Here is a 20,721-nt window from a genome sequence, read left to right on the forward strand (position 1 = left end):
GCACTTTCCAAAGTTAGATAAATAAAAAAAGAAAGAAGAAAAGAACTTTGTGTGAAAATTCTAAAAAATATTAAAAAATTGGTAAAAAATATTACAACTTTATACAACTATTTAAAATTTCGAGCATCTGCAAAATACCCACAGCTCATTCAATTTTATGATTTTCCATTATAATAAGTTGGAAAGAATGTTGTACTTTGTACCAATTTTTGAAGTGTATATTTCTACATAAAATATAATTTACACAAAAATTTAGAAATTTTTTGAAAAATACTTTACACGATACTATTTTAACTGATTCAGCGCTCCGCCCTTTTTTAGAAATGGAACTACAAGCGTTTTATTTCTGAAGAAACTCCTTCGTCAAGTTTACGGAAGAGTGAATTTTCATATACATATATGATCGCATTATAATATGTGGTTGGGTGTACTTCTTTCATAGCCCTGCACGTAATAATAATGTAAATATGTGAACAAGTATTGTCAAGTACATGAGAAAAAAGAGTTTTAAGTAGAAAAGGTTAAATGTACAAGTCAGTAAAAGACAGCACGTTATTGTACACCAGGAACATGTTAATAAATGGCAAAAAAGATTTACGAATTTCACAAAATATATATAAATTACCCTTCTTTCAATGTTAAAAAAAGTTCCATCTTTACAACAACAAAAAATAATAATAGTTAATGTTGAAAATAGTGCGGTAAAATTTTCTACGTTTTTTCTTTTTTTACTACAGGAGGAAGTAAAAGTCATTACTTTCTACGTAAAAAATTAAATACTTTACACTTAAAATTATTTTACTTTCATGACATTCTTAAATTATTGGCTAAAAAAGAAAATTAGAGACATATTTGGATTATACATCATTTAAAATGACCTGTGTTTTTCATTTCAAAAAAGTGATTGACTCGGTTTATCAATCTTATTATTTTTTGCTGAAGAAATATTTCAAATATTTCTCCAAAAATCTGGGGTATATAGAAAAGTGTTTTGTTTTAAAACGAGATATAGACAATACCGCATTGCCCTGGACTGATTCTACTAAAAAATTTCGCCAAGAAGGCCAAGAGGTACAGAAGGTTTTCCAAAGTGCATCTGAGCACGCCCACTTTGGGCTAGTTAGGTTTACTATGCTGGTCACCTTGTGTGGTCTCTGCTATAGGTAACTGCGTGGTACCACTACTCCTTTCTTTAAAATAGTAGAATTGTATTGGTTCAAAAACTAGATAAATCAGTCAAACTCTTATTTCATGAATTATTTTCAAACATTCAGGTGGTAGTTGTATGGAGTAAAGCTGTCATTCCGTTTCTAAGCTGCAAGTCAGGTTTTTAAAAGTTCAGCTTTGTTGTGACTTTTTACTTGAAGAACCATTTGAAAAGTTAATATTTTTTTCTTTGTGGATGAATAATATTTGATTCTAAAAACCACACTGCCGATCGAGGGCTTGTTACCCAAGGATAAAAATGGATTACGATTTGTTCAAAAACGAGATCACATCTAAGGAAATAATATGGCTTTTGCTAGCCTTGGATAACAAAATTCTCTTTTATAGTGGCCAAAACGAGGAATTAATGAAGAGGCTCTGTTGCCATTCTCACGAGAAATTTTTTTTAAATAAAAATGATTCTAAACTGCTCAACAGACGTGTCATTCCAGAAAAAAATTTTGGTTTCCTGAGTGAACTATTCCGAAGAATGAATTTGTTAACGAATTTCGAACCATCCGTAAGGCCTTTGGCATCCAAATTGTTGGAGTTGACAGAAAACAAACATTATACTGAAATGCTGTTGTTCTGCGCCTCTCTTTTAATTGATTTTCATTTTGATCATAGTTGTTCGAAATACATGTCACTAGCATTGAAATTTTATTTGAAAGCTTACCAGTTTAGCGAGTTTGGTTATTACGAAGAGTGCAGCACTATTGCGACAGATTTGTTGAGTTACCTAAGATATATTTCCGCTTCTCCATACCATTATCAACGTGAATTGTTTACAGGCTATATTGAAGAGTTTTTGAAGTTTTGTGATTTGCACTGTAGCCCTTTTAGATTAGGGAAAGATGTACTTTGCCCAATCTTAGACGAAGCTTTCGATCTATCGCACAAGTATAATTTTGGTTTTTTACCATTCGGAGATATTGGGAGCAGCTACTACAAGAAGAAATATAATCAGCGTTCACTAATAGAAAATTGTGAACAATATATGATTCTAACAAGAAATGGTTTTGAAGATCGATATTTTGGAGAGGCTGTCAAAGAGTATAAATATGCCCTCATTAGAACTGATATGTAAGTATCATTTATATCTCTGTTTTTACGAATGCATATATCAAGTTGGCTATAATAGGAAAAATTTAATAAGCAGTAGTAATTGAAAATTGTTTCCTGATACTTTTGGAAACTTTAAAGTTTTTTTTTAATCACTTAGTTTTTAGGAACTCCACTGTTTTTAAAATTCCCGTTCATGGCATGTTCATTCAGATGTGTGAAATTCTAAACACAACACAGATATAAACTTTAAGCTTTGATAGCCATTTAACTTAAGTTTAATTTCGAGTAAAATTTATAATTCTGGCTAACATGAAGTATTCCACCTATTTTCAATAAATATCTTTTAAAAAAAAATTAAAACCCAATGGGCCAATTTTAGTTATTCATTACGTCAACTAAGACAATATAGCCCGAAAAAAGGGTAATTTAAAAATAAAAAAAAACCGTGTCCAGATCAGTGGTTACCAACTGTCGGCCCACGGGCTGCATCCAGCCCGCGAAACCTTTTTTGTACCCCGCAAACTAAAATATATTAGTTGTGTTTTTTTTTGCGAACAAATTTTGTAAAAACTCTATATGGGTGTAAAATACTTTTCTTTCGTTAAGAAAAGGAAAAAAAAAAAAAAAAACCTAATTTCTTCGTTTCTGTCAAATTTAACATACCAATGAAGCAACAAAAATTTATTTCTCAGGTTTTGCAACCAAGAAAATATTTACACAAATACGAAAATAATCGTGTATGTTGCTCTTTTTTTATTTCGCTTCTTTTGTATTCTGTGATTATAATGAAGCATGCGCGTATCAGAAATTTTTTCAAAGAAATTCTCAGCTTTAACTTTTCGAAAGCATTCATTTTGGACGCAATTATTTACGTTTGTAAATTTCGAGGCCGCAATTTTTTAATATATGCAATTCAATACTTTTGTTTTGTACGACTTGATAAAAATCTGACAGTGATATTTAATGTTCCTTCAAACATAAAAGAGTCCTATATAAAATTTTGATAAAGTTTCGCCTCGCCATTTGCCTGGTGTTTTTAATTGCGGCCTCCGGCCTCATGTAAATTGGAAACCTCTGGTCTAGAGACCACTATCCTCGCCACCTTCATTTTTTCGTAAAATTTTTAATCAGCGTTCTCTTAATATTTTTCCCTTTAACATCGTGTATCTTATTCTTTAACTAAAACAAATCAATACCTCTGGGGGTACTGATCCAGGAGTTTCCTTGTCTTNAAAATGGATAACGATTTGTTCAAAAACGAAATTACATCTAATGAAATAGTATGGCTCTTGCTTGCCTTGGATAACAAAATTCTCTTGTATAGTGGCCAAAACGAGGAATTAATGAAGAGGCTCTGTTGCCATTCTCACGAGAAAGAATTCTTAAATAAAAATGATTCTAAACTGCTCAACAGACGTGTCATTCCAGAAAAAAATTTTGGTTTCTTGAGTGAACTATTCCAAAGAATGAATTTGTTAACGAATTTCGAACCATCCGTAAGGCCCTTGGCATCCAAATTGTTGGAGTTGACAGAAAACAAACATTATACTGAAATGCTGTTGTTCTGCGCCTCTCTTCTAATTGATTTTCATTTTGATCATCTTTGTTCGAAATACATGTCACTAGCATTGAAATTTTATTTGAAAGCTTACCAGTTTAGCGAGTTTGGTTATTACGAAGAGAGCAGCACTATTGCAACAGATTTGTTGAGTTATCTAAGATATATTTCCTCTTCCCCATACCATTATCAACGTGAATTGTTTATAGGCTATATTGAAGAGTTTTTGAAGTTCTGTGACCTGCACTGTAGCCCTTTTAGATTTGGGAAAGATGTACTTCGCCCTATTTTAGGCGAAGTTTTTGATCTATCGCACAAGCATAATTTTGGTTTTTTACCTCTCGGAGATATTGGGAGCAGCTACTACAAGAAGAAATATAATCAGCGTTCACTAATAGAAAATTGTGAACAATATATGATTCTAACAAGAAATGGTTTCGAAGATCGATATTTTGGAGAGGCTGTCAAAGAGTATAAATATGCCCTCATTGGAGCTGATATGTAAGTATCATTTATACCTCTGTTTTTACGAATGCATGTATCAAATTGGCTATAATGGGAAAAATTTAATAAGCAGTAGTAATTGAAAATTGTTTCCTGATACTCTTGGAAATTTTAAAGGTTTTTTTTATCACTTAGTTTTTAGGAATTCCATCATTTTTAAAATTTTTCCCGTTCAGATGCATAAAATTCTAAACACAACACAGATATAAACTTTAAGCTTTGATAGCCATTTAGCTTAAATTTAATTTCGAGTAAAATTTATAATTCGGACTAACATGAAATATTCCAAATGTTTTCAATAAATATCTTTAAAAAAAAGGAAATTTAAACCGAAAGGGCCAATTTTAGTTATTCATTACGGTAACTAAGACAATATAGCCCGAAAAAAGGGCAAACAAAAAAAAATCGTGTCCAGATCAGTGGATACCAACTGTCGGCCCGCAAACTAAAATATATCAGTTGTCATTTTTTTGCGGACAACTTTTGTAAAAACTCTATAGGGGTTTAAAATACTTCTCTTTCGTTAAAAAAACCTAATTTCTTCGTTTCTGTCAAATTTAACATACCAATGATGCAAAAAAAATTATTTCTCAGGTTTTGCAACAAAGAAAATATTTATTCAAATACGAAAATAATCGTGCATGTTGCTCTTTTTTTATTTCGTTTCTTTTGTATTCTGTGATTATAATGGAGCATGTGCGTAAATTTTTTCTGCGAAATTTTCAGCTTTAACTTTTTGAAAGCATTAATTTTGGACGCAATAATTTACATTTGTAAATTTCGTGGCCAGAATTTTTTAATATGCAATTAAATATTTTTAAAAATCCACTTCTTATTTTAATTTGTAATTCAATACTTCTGTTTTGTGCAACTTGATAAAAATCTGACAGTAATATTTAATGTTCCTTCAATTATGAAAGAGTCCTGTATAAAATTTTGATAAAGTTGCTGCTCGCCATTTGACTGGTGTTTTTAATTGCGGCCCCCAGCCTCATGTAAGTTGGAGACCCCGGTGTCTTGGCGCATTGGTTCACTTTTAGATGCACCTGAATTTCAGCCCCTACCCTTCTAAGAAGCTGGATCTTTGATGGGTGAGATGGGGAGTTAAGGAGGGCTGATGAACTTAGGGTTGCGCACCCCTTCGTATTTACTTACGAAAGGGACACCCCTTCGGTTTGGTGTCTGTAGGGGTGACGAGCCAGTAATTAAGTAAGAGGTTGAACTGAGGATCTGTGATTGTATTTTTAGTTCAGAGAAATTTAAAAAAGGAAATTTTCTCATTGGTGTAGCGAAGCCACTATTTTAAAGTAAACTATAAACTATTCAGCTTTGTTAATTATTATTGATGCCAATTATTAATTTAAGTAAAATAATAAGCTTCGTACAGAATGTTAAATTAATATAGACATTGCACTAATTCGTTTTAGAGTGCGTAACAAATCAGCAAACTATTATTAACACCAATGATACTAAATTTTGGTAATATATACTTACTAGTAGGCTGCGCCCCCTGCTCGCTAGCGCTCGCCAACCCCCGAAAATTACTACGCAATCTTATATGGTTTGCTTCGCAAACCAAGATAGACTCGCTCGCTACTAACTTAGGTACATTGCAAATGCACAAAATTCTAAGAATTCAAAACAATCATTCTAATCCATATAACAACTTCTTTTTTTTTTAATTACATCTTTTTAGTAAATACTAAGTCATTAAAATAAATTTGAATTCAAATAAATGACATGTAATTCGTTAAACCTAATAGCAATGTGCTATAGTATAAAATCTTAAGATAAAATTTCTAAAACTGATATCTCTTTGAGAAGGTTAAAATTTTGGCTATAATCAAGTCTATTAAAAATTGAAATAAGTGAATTGCAATGGAAAAACCTGCATGAATAAATAAATTCTAGTAAAACATATATAAATCAAAAATCGTCAAATAAATTCGTGAAGAAAAAAAAGCGTTTTCGACAAAATACTAAAATAGAGATCTATCGACAAAAACTACTCACTTCTGCCTAGCTTATGCTCTCCCTGGTTATTTCAGTTTCTGTTTTTAAAAACGCTATATGTTGAGCCACCTCATCCTTATTTGGCATGTGACATTTTTAACGGCAATTATTGGTCGATTTTCTAGCGCTGCCATTCGGGGAGTTGTAATGAGGCTTTTTTTTTTGTCGCCGTGTGAGAGAAATATATATTTAGATGGCATAATGGAGATTGATGCAATTTTAATAAGTACTAAATACTCTTACATAAGTACAGAGTATTTTATGAACAAATATAGTGCCTATACAATGATGCCAATATAATAATATAGTTAATCCTTATTTTGAGAACATGAGTGACTCTGAGAACGTGTTTTGCTTAATCCAATAACATAAAGCCACCAAAAAGGGCAGTAATTAATAGTAAAAGAGAAAAATCGAATTATTTTAGTTTATTATTTCTGTAAAATTCCAAAAGATATGTTATTAATTGGCAATAATGTTTAATTTTTTTTCCATATTCAAATGAAGCTTCTTCAGAATTTGTGGAGAAAATTTTATGATTTCCACACTTGCGCTGTTTTAAGCTACTGTTTTAAACACTAAAAGCTTGCTAAATTACTATAGCTTCTTTTGTTTATTTTCAAATTAAGTAAAAAATGTTGTAATTTATCATTTTTCTATCATTTATAAACACAGTGGTAGCTGTATCTTATTAAAAATATGGCGGTGGTGCAGAATATTAACAAATCGAATAACCAAGTTGATAATTGAATGTTATTTTTATTTTATTTACTTCTTACAATTGACAATAGATTAAATAATTATTTTTATAAATCCACAATATCTTCTTCACGTGTCTACAGTAGTGGTTAATTTTTTTTAAGGAAGAAGATTATTAAAAAAGTATACTTCCAAATTATTAAATTCATATTGTTCAATTCGAGATAATTGTTCGAATTTTGATACAGGGGTTGCACAAAATAATGGAAAGACTTCAATATTAACACATTTTTTGATATTTCTCAGAAATTACCTAGAAAATCAAATAATAAATTCAGAAGTTATTAGATCGTGTGATTTCTCATACATAACAATGAAATTGAAAGCTTTTTGAGGTTTGAGACACCGAGACTTTATTTTTAGATTGGACTTTACCTTTTAGTTGTCAACTACGATTCACTATAGAATTGAGATAAATTTTTTTGATTAATTTTTCCGCACATGCACAGTATAAAACTTTTTTAATTACTCTTATCTGGCGCAGTTTTTAACTATTTTTTTTCCAAATTTTAGAGTAATAATCTCGTAATCAGTTTAAAATTGATTTAAGCGCTTTGTTTAATTATATATTGCAGAAACACCCAAGAGAAAAAATTCGGTTTTTATAAAAATGTTCAGATACCTCTATAAATATTTAAGCAAGGTTTACGAAGTTTTGTGCAATTATTGCATATAATATCCAAAATAATAGTTATAAGTTACAAACGTATTGCTACATTTTTTGGCATAGATGTTCAATTTGTAGTTCATTTACCTCAAAAGTAATTTGCAGGTACCTCTAACCTCAAAAAGCTTTAAATTTCATTGATATATATGAGAAATCGCACGATCTGATCACTTCTAAATTTTTGAACTGATTTTCGAAGTATTTATTTTTTAAATATTAAAAAATGGGTTCGTATTGAGGAGTTTCCATTATTTTGTCCAACTCCTGCATGTATGATTAGACACATGCATACGTAATAAAAATTTAAAATGAAAATTTTATTGATGTACTAGGAGGCTCCACCCCCTGCTCGCTGACGCTCGCCAACCGCCAAATGGCATTAAATTTTATTATCATGTTTTTAGGGCATGAATCTGAATTGAACAACCTGACAATGCTCACTCTGGTTATTGTTTCCGTTTTTAAAAGCGCTATATGTTGAGCCACCTTAGCTAGATTTGGCATGTGACATTTTTAGCAGCAATCATTGGTCGATTTTCTAACATTCCCATTCGGGGAGTTGTAATGAGGCTTTTTTTGGTGCCGTGTAAGAGAAATATATATATAGATATTATTCCAATTTTTTCCTCATTTTTATTTAATAAAATCTCCTCTCTCTTAGAGATTACATTATTACACTATTCTTTTCAAATGCTTCGTATCGAGGTGTTTGCTCCCCGGCAACATATCTCTCTACGTCATTACAGGAAAATTACTTAACTAATTTGTTTATACCTAAGCGAATAATTTTTAAATAATTGTAAGGAAATTTTTTAATTGCCTTCTTGCGAAATATGTTGCTTGATTTAAGGAAGTAAAATATTTGGGAAATATTTATAATTGAAATAACAAAATCAGAAAGCTATTGTAAGGGAAGGTTTTCTATCTTTCTACTATGTGCGATTTTGGATAAATAAAAACGAAGTAAATTGGAGACATCACAACATTTAATATATACAGTTATTTACAAGTTAATATAAAATATATAAATCTATTAATACTTTTTACATCCCAATGTCTGGAACGTCAAGATAGTAATTATTATTATTGAGTTGTCTTAGCAACGTTGTTTTTATTTTTCATAAAACTAAATATAAATGCTTGTTATGTTATTGCTCTTGCGCACCACAGCACTAAATAAAGCGATTGAATTAAAAAAAGAAAAGAAAAAGGAAGGAAAAAAAAGTATGGAAAGAAAGATTTGGTACTAAGTCAGGTAAGCGAAAAATCACTTTAATTAGCTAGTTTAACCATCCAACAGAAACAGAAACCAGCATCCAAACAAAAATCGGAGCTCTTCTGCCAAATTTTTCACTCAGGATTTTTAAAAAAAATACTCAATAAAACAATTGGTTTTGTTGAGGATGATCTTGTTAAGGCGATAAAGAATCATGCCTAGTACACACTCAGAGCATTCAAGATTCTTTCAAAACGATCACTGAGAGACTAATACAGGGTGAGCCAGTCAAACCTGCATTTTTGAAATGACTGTACAAAATAAACGGATGTATATTTCAAAATTTTTTTGTTACTATCTTAATCTACATTAAAAAGAATTTAAGAAACAACATTCACTGTTTAAAAAAAAACGCCAGTGAGATGGTGTCCTTCCCGATCTAAACATTCTTGTAGGCGATTTTTGAAACTGCTCATCACATCACGGAGCATACGCTGAGGAATTCTCTTGCACTGCCACCCCTTCTGCTTCTCGTTTCATCAATTGCTTCAAAGTTTTTCACCCATAATTTGATTGAATTAACAGACGGCACTGGCCAATTTCGATTAATTTGAAAATTCGTCCGGAAACGAAGCTGAGCGGCTGTATAACTACCACTTTGGTAAAACGCTTTCACAGCGAACGAACGTTGTTGTTTAGATCACTGCTCCATGGCGACTGAAATGCTTAGTTGTGGGGGACACAGTGGTAAAGTTGGTAACTCGCTCTGTCCACTTTCACGGCTCTCCCGCACTTTTCAAAAATGCAGGTTTGACTGGCTCACCCTGTACTAACAGGGCCTTTGTTATTCAACGGGTAAGGGGGTATGAAATTCACATAGGAGGAAAGATGGACCAATACTCCTAGGAACCGGAAACCCCTGGTCTAGATGTTTGCTGCCACCATAGATATAAAGATGGCGAGGATAATGGTCTTGGCCCTGGCTGCCACTTAAGAGACCATTATCCTCACCACCTTGATTTTTTCGTAAAATTTTTGATCAGCGTTTTCTTAATATTTTCCCCTTTAACATCGTGTATCTTATTCTTTAACTGACGTTAAACAGCCGACCCAATTCTGAATTTACGACTATCAATGCCTTGTAAGCCGTGAAGACTCAGGGGATAGAGCGTTCACCTTCCAATGAGGCGCACCGGGTTCGAATCCCAGCAATGGCTGGTCGATACGAATTTCTCATCTGACTCGTGCTGACCACAGTACTGACGAAAAATATCCTCAGTGGAACACGGATCATGGGTTAGAGTTCCCTTACCGTCAGATTAACGGCGGGAGGTTTTCTTCTCCATGTAACGCAAATGCAGGTTAGTTCCATCAAAAAATCCTCCACAAAGACACATTTCCCCCAATACTTGATCCAGCCCCCTTGTCTTCTGGGTATGTAGTTGCACATTAATAGTCTTAAACCCAAAAATTGGGTCGGCTGTTCAACGACGATTATTAAAAAAAAAATCAATGTCTTGTAGAGCCGTGGTAACTCAGGGGATAGAGCTTTCGCTTCCCAATGAAGTGAACCGGGTTCGAATCTCTGCGATGTCTGGTTGATTAGAATTCCACACCCGGCTCGAACCGACCACAGTGCTGACGTAAAATATCCTCAGTGGTAAGCGGATCATGGGTTAGAGTCCCTTTGACGTCAGGCTAACTGTGAGAGGTTTTCTCCGTTTTCTTATCCATATATCGCAAATGCAGGTTAGTTCTATCAAAAAGTCCACCCCGAGGGCAAATTTCTTCCAATACTCGATTTAGGAGTTCCCTTGAGTTCATTGGGTTCAAAATTACAAGGTTACGGAGTTGAACATTGGTAGTCGTAAACTGATAATTCGGTGGGCTTTTCAACGACGGTTCTAAAAAGTGTTATAAGGTCAATGGCGAGATGGCCTGGTTCGTAGGGCGTTGGACTCGTGTTCGTGAGAACGGGAGCTTGAATCCAGACGGCCGGACAATTATTTTTATTAAATGCTGACAAAATGTCATTATTATTAAATTGTATTAAACGGTTACTGATGTGTGTTAAATCTGTCGGGGTCGCAAAGTCCTCTAAGTTCCTATAACAAATTAGTACCTTTGTTGGTACTGATCCAGGAGTTCACTTGTCTTCTGGATTGGGTTCAAATTTACAAGGCTACGGAGTTCAACATATGTAGTCGTAAACTCAAAATTGGGCCGGTTGTTCAACGATGTTTATAAAATAAAATAAAATCAATTCCTTGTAATTTGTAAGCCAACCCAGAATACAAGGTTACTCTTGGGTCTAGAATAGGCAGAAACTAGCCTTTGTGGAGTATCTGATGGAATAAACTAGAATTTGTGTTACATGGAGAGGAAAACAATGAAAACATCCCGTACGGCAAAGAGATTTAAACCCATGGTCTGTCTACCACTAAATGTATGTCACGTCAGCACTAAGATAGATGAGAGACGGGAGCAGTATTCGTACCCACTTGTCACTGGGATTCAAATCTGGGTCACCTCATTAAAAATCAAATGCTCTTCCCCCTGAGCCACCGCGTCTTGTTAACAAACATTTGATAACGTGTAATAATTCGAATATTAAATATACAAAAAAGAGCAAACAAAATATTTGCTGTATTAAATTAGCAGAAGTATACGTAGAAAATTCTTAGAAATTCAATAGATTTTTCATCAAAATTTAAAGCATTATAATTATACAGTTTGTGGTATTAAATAAGCAATTTAAGCATATTTCATATCGTAAATCGCATTAAAAAATTTTTGAAGATTTAATTTTATTAAACTTTGAACTAATAAGAATCGTTTTAAAAATAATAAAAACTCTCTTTGCACAAAAACAGATATTTAACAAAAATCTAAAAACAAACTATATAAGAAAGAGAGGGGTTGGTGTGGACATCTTAAATAACTTTTTTTTATTTATGAGTTAAATTCACTCTGCGCGATATCGTAGATAGGTAACAGTGATGTACAGTGGGCAAAAAACGGATCACCCTAGATAGCTTTTGATTTCATGATCGGATCTTCACGTTGTAGGACGCAATCCAAATTCTCAGGTTGTAGGACTCAATCGAGTGGGTGACCTCAAATGTGATAATTAATTAGTGCAGACAATATTTTAAGTTTTAAAATCAGACACAAAAATGTACATTCTCTGAATAAGCATACCTTTTTTTCGACGAATTCGGGTTTTTGATCCCCAAAGTGTGAGGGTTGTCACAATCTGGAAATTTTTTTTACATATATAGTGCAGACAATTAACATAGTTTGTTCAACTGAGTGGTCTAAAGTTTAGCTCCCTTAAATCTAATTTTTGAGTATTTCGCCCTATCTCGATCAATGTTAAAGCGAATTGAAAAATATTTACACACAAACATAAAATTCGCTTATCCAAAGATAATTCCCTAAAAAAATATAACTTTTCGTAAATTTATAGTAATTTTTCATTAGTTTATTTAATAATAGTTACAATTTTTTTTAAATGTAAGGTATAAAATTATTTTAAAGAAATTAATTTTAAATGGAAAATAAAATATTAGACCGTGTCCTAATCAGAATATGAGATATAAAGCTTGAATTTTTATTGAGATGTAAATTCTCTATTGCTATTTTTCTTTACTAAATTGCGCCATTACGATTCTGCAATCAACAGTTTTGAAAGATATTTCAAAATTAAACACTTATTAATTTTTAGATTTTTAATATGTATCTTTATTTTTATGCAATTAACTTTAATGGGAATTTTTTATCGTCATAGAAATCACTTTTCATCAATTTAAATTGCAATAATATAAGATTAAAAACAAAAAATCTAAGAGCTGAGAAACGTGTAATTTTAAATTACTTACTCAAAATCACAAATTACACCTTTTTGTTGTTTTCAGAAAAAATTCATAAAAATTCTAAAACTTGTAAAATTGCTCTTTCTCTTTGTCTAATAAAGAAATTATTATGTAATGAGCAATAATGCGATAGTAGAATGAGAGATCCCTTTATTTTCTATAAATATCTAAACAATGATGTCACAGGCAACTAGAATTATAAAAAGTGGTAGAAACTCAATTCTTTTTTTATTTATAAAATCTGTTTAGTTATTCAATCGTAACTACCACTTCCACTTACATTTAAAAATAATATTTTCTGAAACAAAATTATTACAACGCATTTAATTTCAATAGTAATTTGAAAACAATATGCTTGAATAAGTTACTAGTTTTAATATACTTTTTCTTTTTATTAGTCACCACTTCTTACATTTATAGAAGCCCTTGCTATCCCCGAATAATACTATATAATCAAAAAAGTTTCAAACGTGCAAAGTATCAAAAAATAAAAGAATAAATAATTTAACCTAGAACCACAGGTCCTAAGAATCCAGAGACGACTCAAATTGCGAACCTCTTCCTTGAAATAAATAAAGTCCTATTTTCCTGTTTTGTAAGCTTTTTTTCAAAAATCCTTTTTCAGATTGCTAGTCAATTCGTAAAATATAATTTTTCATAATAGTATTAAAATGTTTACATCTAATTGCTATATTAGTTTAATAGCTGCAAGTCATTACTATATTGTTAAATATTACACCCACCCACCCACACACACGCATATATTATATATATATATCCGGGGTTTCCAACTTACATGAGGCAGGGGGCAGCAATTAAGAACACCAGTCAAATGGCGGGGCCGCAACTTTATCAAAATTTTATATAGGACTCTTTTATGTTTGAAGGAACATTAAATATTACTGTCAGATTTTTATCAAGTTGTGCAAAACAAAAGTATTGAATTACAAATTAAAGTAAGAAGTAGATTTTTACATGAGAAATAAATTTTTTTGCACCGTTGGTATGTTACATTTCACAGAAACAAAGAAATTATGATTTTTTTTTTTTCTAAAATTTTTTTTAACGAAGAAAAATACTTTAAAATCATATAGATTTTTTACAAATATTGTCCGTAAAAAAATGACAACTAATATATTTTAGTTCGCGGGCCACAAAAAAAGGCATTGCGGGCCGGATGTGGCTCGCGGGCAGCCAGTTGGTAGCCACTGATATATATATAATCGTATTTAGCAACTAATAGAAATGATCTGATATCTTAAAAATGGGAAAAGTTTCAAGCAATTTTGTAAGTAGTTTAAACGAAAGCTTAAAATAATCAAGGGATTTTCACTAATCTTATTATGAAGTATTGCAAATTACCGTAACCTTTTATGTCTGGAACAAAATAAATTTGTGGAAAAAACTTTATCGGTTTGAACTTACTTTTAAAAGTACAAAATCAATTTTAATTTGAACTTACTTTTAAAAGTACAAAATCAATTTTTAAAAAGTTCTTTCAAATTTTTTACGTTTTTAAGATATTTAAATTAAAAAAAATGTTCTTAAGTTACCAAATACGATTCACTCTAAAATTATGAAAAAATTATTTTACATTTTTTTAAGTGCATGCACAGTACAAAAGAACTGCTTTAAATACTCATATTTTGCTCATTTTTTATCAAATTTTGTTAAATATTACGGAATATTTTTAAAGTTATAGCAACAAAAAAACAAGAGAAAATAATTAGTTTTTTATAAAAATGTTCATATTTCCATAACTATTTAAGCTTGTCATTGTAAATAACAACTAAAGTAATTGATACAAGTTACAAGCTTAATGTTTCATTTTCTGACATAGGATGTTCAAAAATACTGTTGTTTTGTAATTTATCTTCCATCCCTGAATGCTTTACAACATTTTACCGAAATTTTATAACAAAATTTTCAGGTAACTAAATAATATGTTTATAAAATAAGATTTATTACAAGCGTTAAAATACAAAAGTAAATGCATAAAACATCTAAGAACGTTTACAATTCATTATAAAGTATTTAAAACTACAATTCACTTTTTTTAACTGTTATTTTGTGAACTTCCTCGACATGTTGATTGTACAACTCACAGTCTCTTGTTTTCCAGTGACAATTTTCACATGACAAAAAGTCATGTTTTCTTACATGTCCTTCGCACGATAACTTCGTTGGATAGAGGACATTACAGATGTTGCACTCATACTTCCATATGATCGTCTTATTTGGATGATGATTTCGAACATCATCAACATGTCTTAAATTTTTACAGTAAATACAGTTTAAACGTGATAATTGATCCTTATCCAAGAAGAAAAATCGTTGCTGGATATATTCGTTCACACTTTTTGTAGAATAATTGTGTTCTTTGGTTATGTAAGACATAACTCTACTCATACAAGAAGTTTATTTCTCAGTATTAAAATCAACGACTAAATTTACAAACATTATTAAGTGGTTTATTGGGACAACATAAATATACAGACTTGTGTGCCAAATAAGGCTTATAAACCTTTGTGTAGTAGAATGACAGACAGCACGAAGATACATCCAGGATAACATTAGGACTCGAACCCGCTACCTTGACACTTCGTAAAATGTTTGGCAGGAAATACCGCCAGCCAGGAAGTTCCGAAACATTGTTTATTTATTGTTACTTATACATATACAGGCTAGTGTACTCATTATGAAAGCGTATTATAAACCTTTGTTAAGGTAAAGAAAAGATCACATAAATTAGAGAAAAACATCAGAGGGATAAATCCCGTTTCTGGGTGGGACTCTGGCCAAACTCGCGTTTGGTGGATCAATAAACTCGAGAAGTGTGGTTTAGTGCTTATTTACTCTGATAAATAAGCGAACTTGTGAAATATAGGGAACGAATTTTAAACCCTTGTTTTGTTTCAGAATGTATTACAGAAATAAACTACACAGCGATGCAATTCAGGATTACGGTGGGCGCGAACCCACCACCTCCAAGCATCAGAGAAATTGGTAGATGGGTGCAAACCCTTGGTCTTGGTGACTTCTAATTGTTGCTCAAGTGCGATAAAATGGCCACGAAGTTATTGGCACCTCTAATAAAAAAAATAGTCAGGAGTGTAGATCTAGAACTTCGCAAGGTTTATCTTAAATAGTTTGTTTATTCTGCGCATACACGAAAAAATTTAAAAAAATAATTTCTCAAAATTTTGTAGTGAATCGTGTTTGGTAATTGATAAGAAAAAGAGTCCGAATTAATTATTTTAAAAATTAAATAAAAATCAAGAAATTTCTAAGTAGTGCTTGCACTTTTAAAAGAAAGTTCAAAACGATAAGGAGTTTCAACAAATTTAAGGATAGGTCATTATAAGAACGCGTATTCCCCAACATACATCATTTAAAAGAACGCGTATTCCCCAACATACATCATTTGTGGAAAACTCCTTTCATTTTCTCAATGCAAAAATTATATAAAACTAAGGTAAAAATTGCTTGAAATTTTTTTAATTTTGAAGATATTCAAATCAGATGCGTAGTACAAAAAAAACTACTTTAAATGTTCATAGTTTGCACAGTTTTTAACGAATGTTTTCAAATTTTAAAACATTAATTTTGTAATTATTTTTTAAATTGCTCCAAAATTTTGTTTAATTTTATTGAATATTTTAAAATTATAGCAACAAAAAAAAAATTTAGTATCTTATAAAAATGTTTTTTTTCTCCCTAAATATTTAAGCTAAGTTTACGTAAGGCTATGCGTATCGCTTCATTTTCCGGCACATGGTATTCAAAAATACTTATTTTCTTTCATAATTAATTAATTGTCGGTTCCTCAAGCCTCTGAAAGTTTTAAATCTCATTGCTAAGAATGAAAAATTGCATGAACTTAAAGTTACAAAATATTCTTGAGAAATTTAAAAAAAAATTTAAAAACTGAAAGTGTCTCTTCCTTTTTGGTAGAGTTGTGCATACAGAAAAGAAGTTAAAGAAATTGATCTAGGGACTCTGCAAACATTGCGTTGCAATGGAAGTCAGAGTTTGTGATTTAATTATTTTTACAGTCAAGGAGGGAAAGGAGATATTAACCATGCTTACGTTATACATTAAAGTCATTCCCAAAGTTTTCTTTAAAGCAAGAGTAACAAAGAGTTTGAACGTGGAAAATGTTCAAGTTTAAACTAAATGTTGAACTCGAGGGAGAAAAAATTGGAAAATACAGATATACTCTATTATTCTTCTACGAAGAATAACAGAGGTCAAGAATTTTGAACACAAAGATTCCTAAAGAGTATTCTACTCAAAATGTACAATGTGTATGTGTACTAAGAACATTCTACAAAAATAAAACATAAATTTTGTTTTGTGCTAAGTTACATTTTCGCGTCATAAAATTAGATTACTGTTGTGAAAGTTAAAATTGAATCAAAGCCAGGTAGTTAGTGTAAAATGGAGCCATGGGAGGAGGTTTGTGATTCAATTGCTTTTACTAGAAAGGGGAGAGGAAATTTGCTGAGAATATGCTGATGTTATATTTATATGTCGGCCAGGTGGCCGAGGGGTCAGCGTGCCTGACTGTGAAGTCAATGATTGTGGATTCGAGTCCCGCTCAGCAGGGCATGGATGTTTCTCTCTGTGCGTTGATCTAGATTGTGTGATGTGTGAATATGACCCACCCTATAATATTATCTGTGGGTTAACCAGGTATCTGTTAACCAGGTATCTGTGGCAGTGTGGCGGGGGTTATGTTGCTCGCCTCCGTGACTCAGGTTCACAGGTGTCCTCTGGGTAACGATAAATGAGCAACACTTCCGGCATCTTCCGAGGTGATTCAGTGCCTAACGTAAAAAAGAGAAAAAATATTTGGGTGATGCAAAATAACTCTATCATTACCTATCTATCTGCCCAATGTTTGCCTAAAGTATACTTTTATAATATTTGTACAATTCCTTAGTCCAACTTCTCCCTCCATTGTCCCGTAGTGGACTGATCGTAAAGACACGGTTTCCAGTAGAACACCAGAAGTCAAGCATCTTTGGCTGTGGTCACTAAGCTGTTGGTCTTGATAAGTCTGCGTAGGGACCGAGGGTGAGCGGTATCGGTCCTCGTTAAACTGTTCGACCGCAAAGTGCTCAATATCCCACTCATCGGGTTACCAAAGCAAATATGTTTACGTAATATTTGAGCAGCTCTTTTGTGATACAAAATATATCTGTAGTAACTAATGTTTATAGAGAGCACGCAGGAACACTTTCACGCTAGTCAAGTTTGATTAGCCTTAACTGTTTTTTTTTAATTATTTTTAACTTATATAATTTTTATTTTTTTATTTTTCAGTAATAACGTATTTGGATTCCAAGACATCGTTGTGCAAGAGTTCAATACCGTGATGTATCGGTCTGTCCAAGTCTTATTTCTGTACATTGAATGTATCTACTACGGTGGATACGGTGGATCAAAAATAGGTATGGAAACATTGCAGCGTGTGTGGGCAACAACACCAGATCCTTTCTTATCAAAGAGTCAATTCTTGTCCTGCTTTAAGGAATTGCAGGCTGATGTTCAGCCTGAATTGCACAGAGCCTGGGATTGGTATCAGAAGAATGTACTGACTGATGGTGATTCTGGTGAGAGCTCACCTCGATCTCTAAAACACATTTCAAGGTGTGCCATCCGCCGAAGATTAACAGAATGCTCACATGTACCAAATTGTGTTAAATCTTTTGAAATACCTGTAACCCTAAAGAATTATCTGCGCTTGATCTAATAAAGTAAATTAATTTACATCTTAAATTTTTTTTCATGATTTTGCTTTGGTCTTATCAATTTCGAAATTCTTTTTTTAAATCCATAACTGAATTAGAACCCTTAGAAAATGGCAAATGTCGATATTTCCAACAGTATCTCTATGACTCATCATTCGAGTAAATTTGAAATAAATCGGTTGAGTGATTTTAAAGAAATAATAATAAGGTGTTATTTTTATTAAAATCAATGTCCCGATAATAAAGTCAATGGTCGTCACCTGGCCACAGGGTGACTTAACATAACAAGTGCTGGTGAAAGAATTGATTGAAGGTAGCCATTTTTTTAAGGAACGTCAACATCTTTTAAAATATCTTGAAAATTATTTTATTTCACGCTATTATTTTGAATTTTTTTTCGTCGCTTCAGAAATGAACCTTGTAATGTTACTACTTCCAATGAAATGCCTTATACTTCTAATGAAATATCTTATTATTTTAAATTTATTTATTAAAATGCCTTATTATAGTAATATTTAATAGTTTAAAACTACAAATGTTTGAAAAACTGACCAGTAGCAAAATTTCTTACTTTTCCTCGATAACTGCCGGGGGAGCCGTGGTGGCTAAGAGGATAGAGCGTTCACCTTCTAATGAGAATGAACCGGGGTCGTTCATTGTCATTGGAGCTGGACGAACGAATCCCGCCCCCGGCTTGCACAGAATACAGTGCTGACGTAAAAATATCCTCAGTTGACGGATCATGAGCTGGAGTCCCCTTGCCGTCAGGCTAAACGTGGGTGGTTTTCCTCTCCATGCAACGCAAATGCGGGTAAATTTCATCGAAAAGTCCGCAGACAAATTTCCACCAATACTTGATACAAGAGTTCCGTTGTCTTCTGGATTGGGTTCAAAATTACAAGGCAACGGAGTTGAACATTAGTAGTCGTAAGCCCCAAATTGGGTAAGCTGTTCAACGATGGTTTTAAAATAAAATAAAACTGCCAGGGAGAAATATGACAATACAAAATTCGTGCAGCGCAAATCCTTTAATTCCTAAAGCAGGTCATCACTGCCCGACTTCCTGTAGGAGTGAATTGCTTCATATCTTTTGCATGTTGAAAAAGTTACTATATACAGTGCGAAAAATACGAAACATACCACCCTTAATAACTTTTATTCTAATGATCGGATTTCACGTTCTAGGACTCAATTTTAATAGTTCGAGTGGTTAACCTCAAATAATGTATTTAGTTAGTGAAGACAAATACATTAGTTAATTAGTGTAGGCAAGTATGGTAATTATTTGGTAAGTTATGAAATCAGACACAAAAACGTACTTTCTCTGAATTTACATGCCTTTTTTTGGACGGATTCGGAGTTTTGACCCCCAAAATGTAGGGGGTAGCCGCAATCTAGGAAATATGATCCCAATAGTTTGTTCAGGAGAGCGATCCAAACTTCGGAGCCCTTAATGTTAATTTTACTTTTTTGTGTATTTCACCGAATCTCGAGAAATTTTTAAGCCATTTAAAAAAACTTGAACACAATTATAAAGTTCATTTATCTAAAGACAATTCCACGCATGAAAAACTTTTAGTATGTATTTACTATTTTTTATTATTTAATTTAATATTAGTCGAAAAAGTTCTCAATTGTAAGCTTGTAATAAGCGTAACTTTAAGCAAAGCTGTTTAAGGCACCCGATGAACTCTTCAGTTCAAGGGAAGACACCATCAGAATAGGACTTTTAGTCCCCTCCCCCATCTTTTAATTGCTCTTTTTGTTTCGTGCTTCCGATAAATCTACCCGATCTATCCAGCGATGAAATAACTTAAATTTACAAGAAATACCTGCGTACACATATTTACAAAAGCAACCATTTTATTTTCGTAGAACACATCTAGCACAACATTCTTTCTGTTGCCACTCACACTTTTCATATATACACAGGCTAAAAAATCGTTTTAGTTAATATTTACACTTTAAATGAATGACGTCATCTTATGAGAGTGACGTAACACTCCCACCTTTTGATTATGTGTATTCCAATAATCAAAATAACAAAAAATCTAATATAAATTTAAAATTATGTGTCCAAATATCTTGATGGAATCTTAACC

General features: G+C 32.3%; 1 protein-coding gene across 3 annotated transcripts in view; it reads left to right on the top strand.

The window, feature by feature from the left end:
* Positions 1-1,096: 1,096 nt before the first annotated feature.
* The window catches only part of LOC107445666 (uncharacterized), a 24,427-nt gene continuing 4,802 nt past the window's right edge, over positions 1,097-20,721 (top strand). Inside the window, exons 1-2 of one of the 3 annotated variants that reach the window (XM_043039396.2) lie at positions 1,097-2,289; positions 18,192-18,640. In XM_043039396.2, coding sequence (XP_042895330.1) covers positions 1,466-2,289; positions 18,192-18,621 — 1,254 coding nt within the window. In that variant the 5' untranslated portion in view covers positions 1,097-1,465 and the 3' untranslated portion in view covers positions 18,622-18,640. Of the gene's footprint in view, positions 2,290-3,507; positions 4,331-18,191; positions 18,641-20,721 lie in introns of those variants that run through there. The other 2 variants (XM_043039395.2, XM_043039394.2) reach the window with 2 other exon arrangements.

Source organism: Parasteatoda tepidariorum, chromosome 3, assembly GCF_043381705.1.
Source record: "Parasteatoda tepidariorum isolate YZ-2023 chromosome 3, CAS_Ptep_4.0, whole genome shotgun sequence".
Lineage (NCBI taxonomy): Eukaryota > Metazoa > Arthropoda > Arachnida > Araneae > Theridiidae > Parasteatoda > Parasteatoda tepidariorum.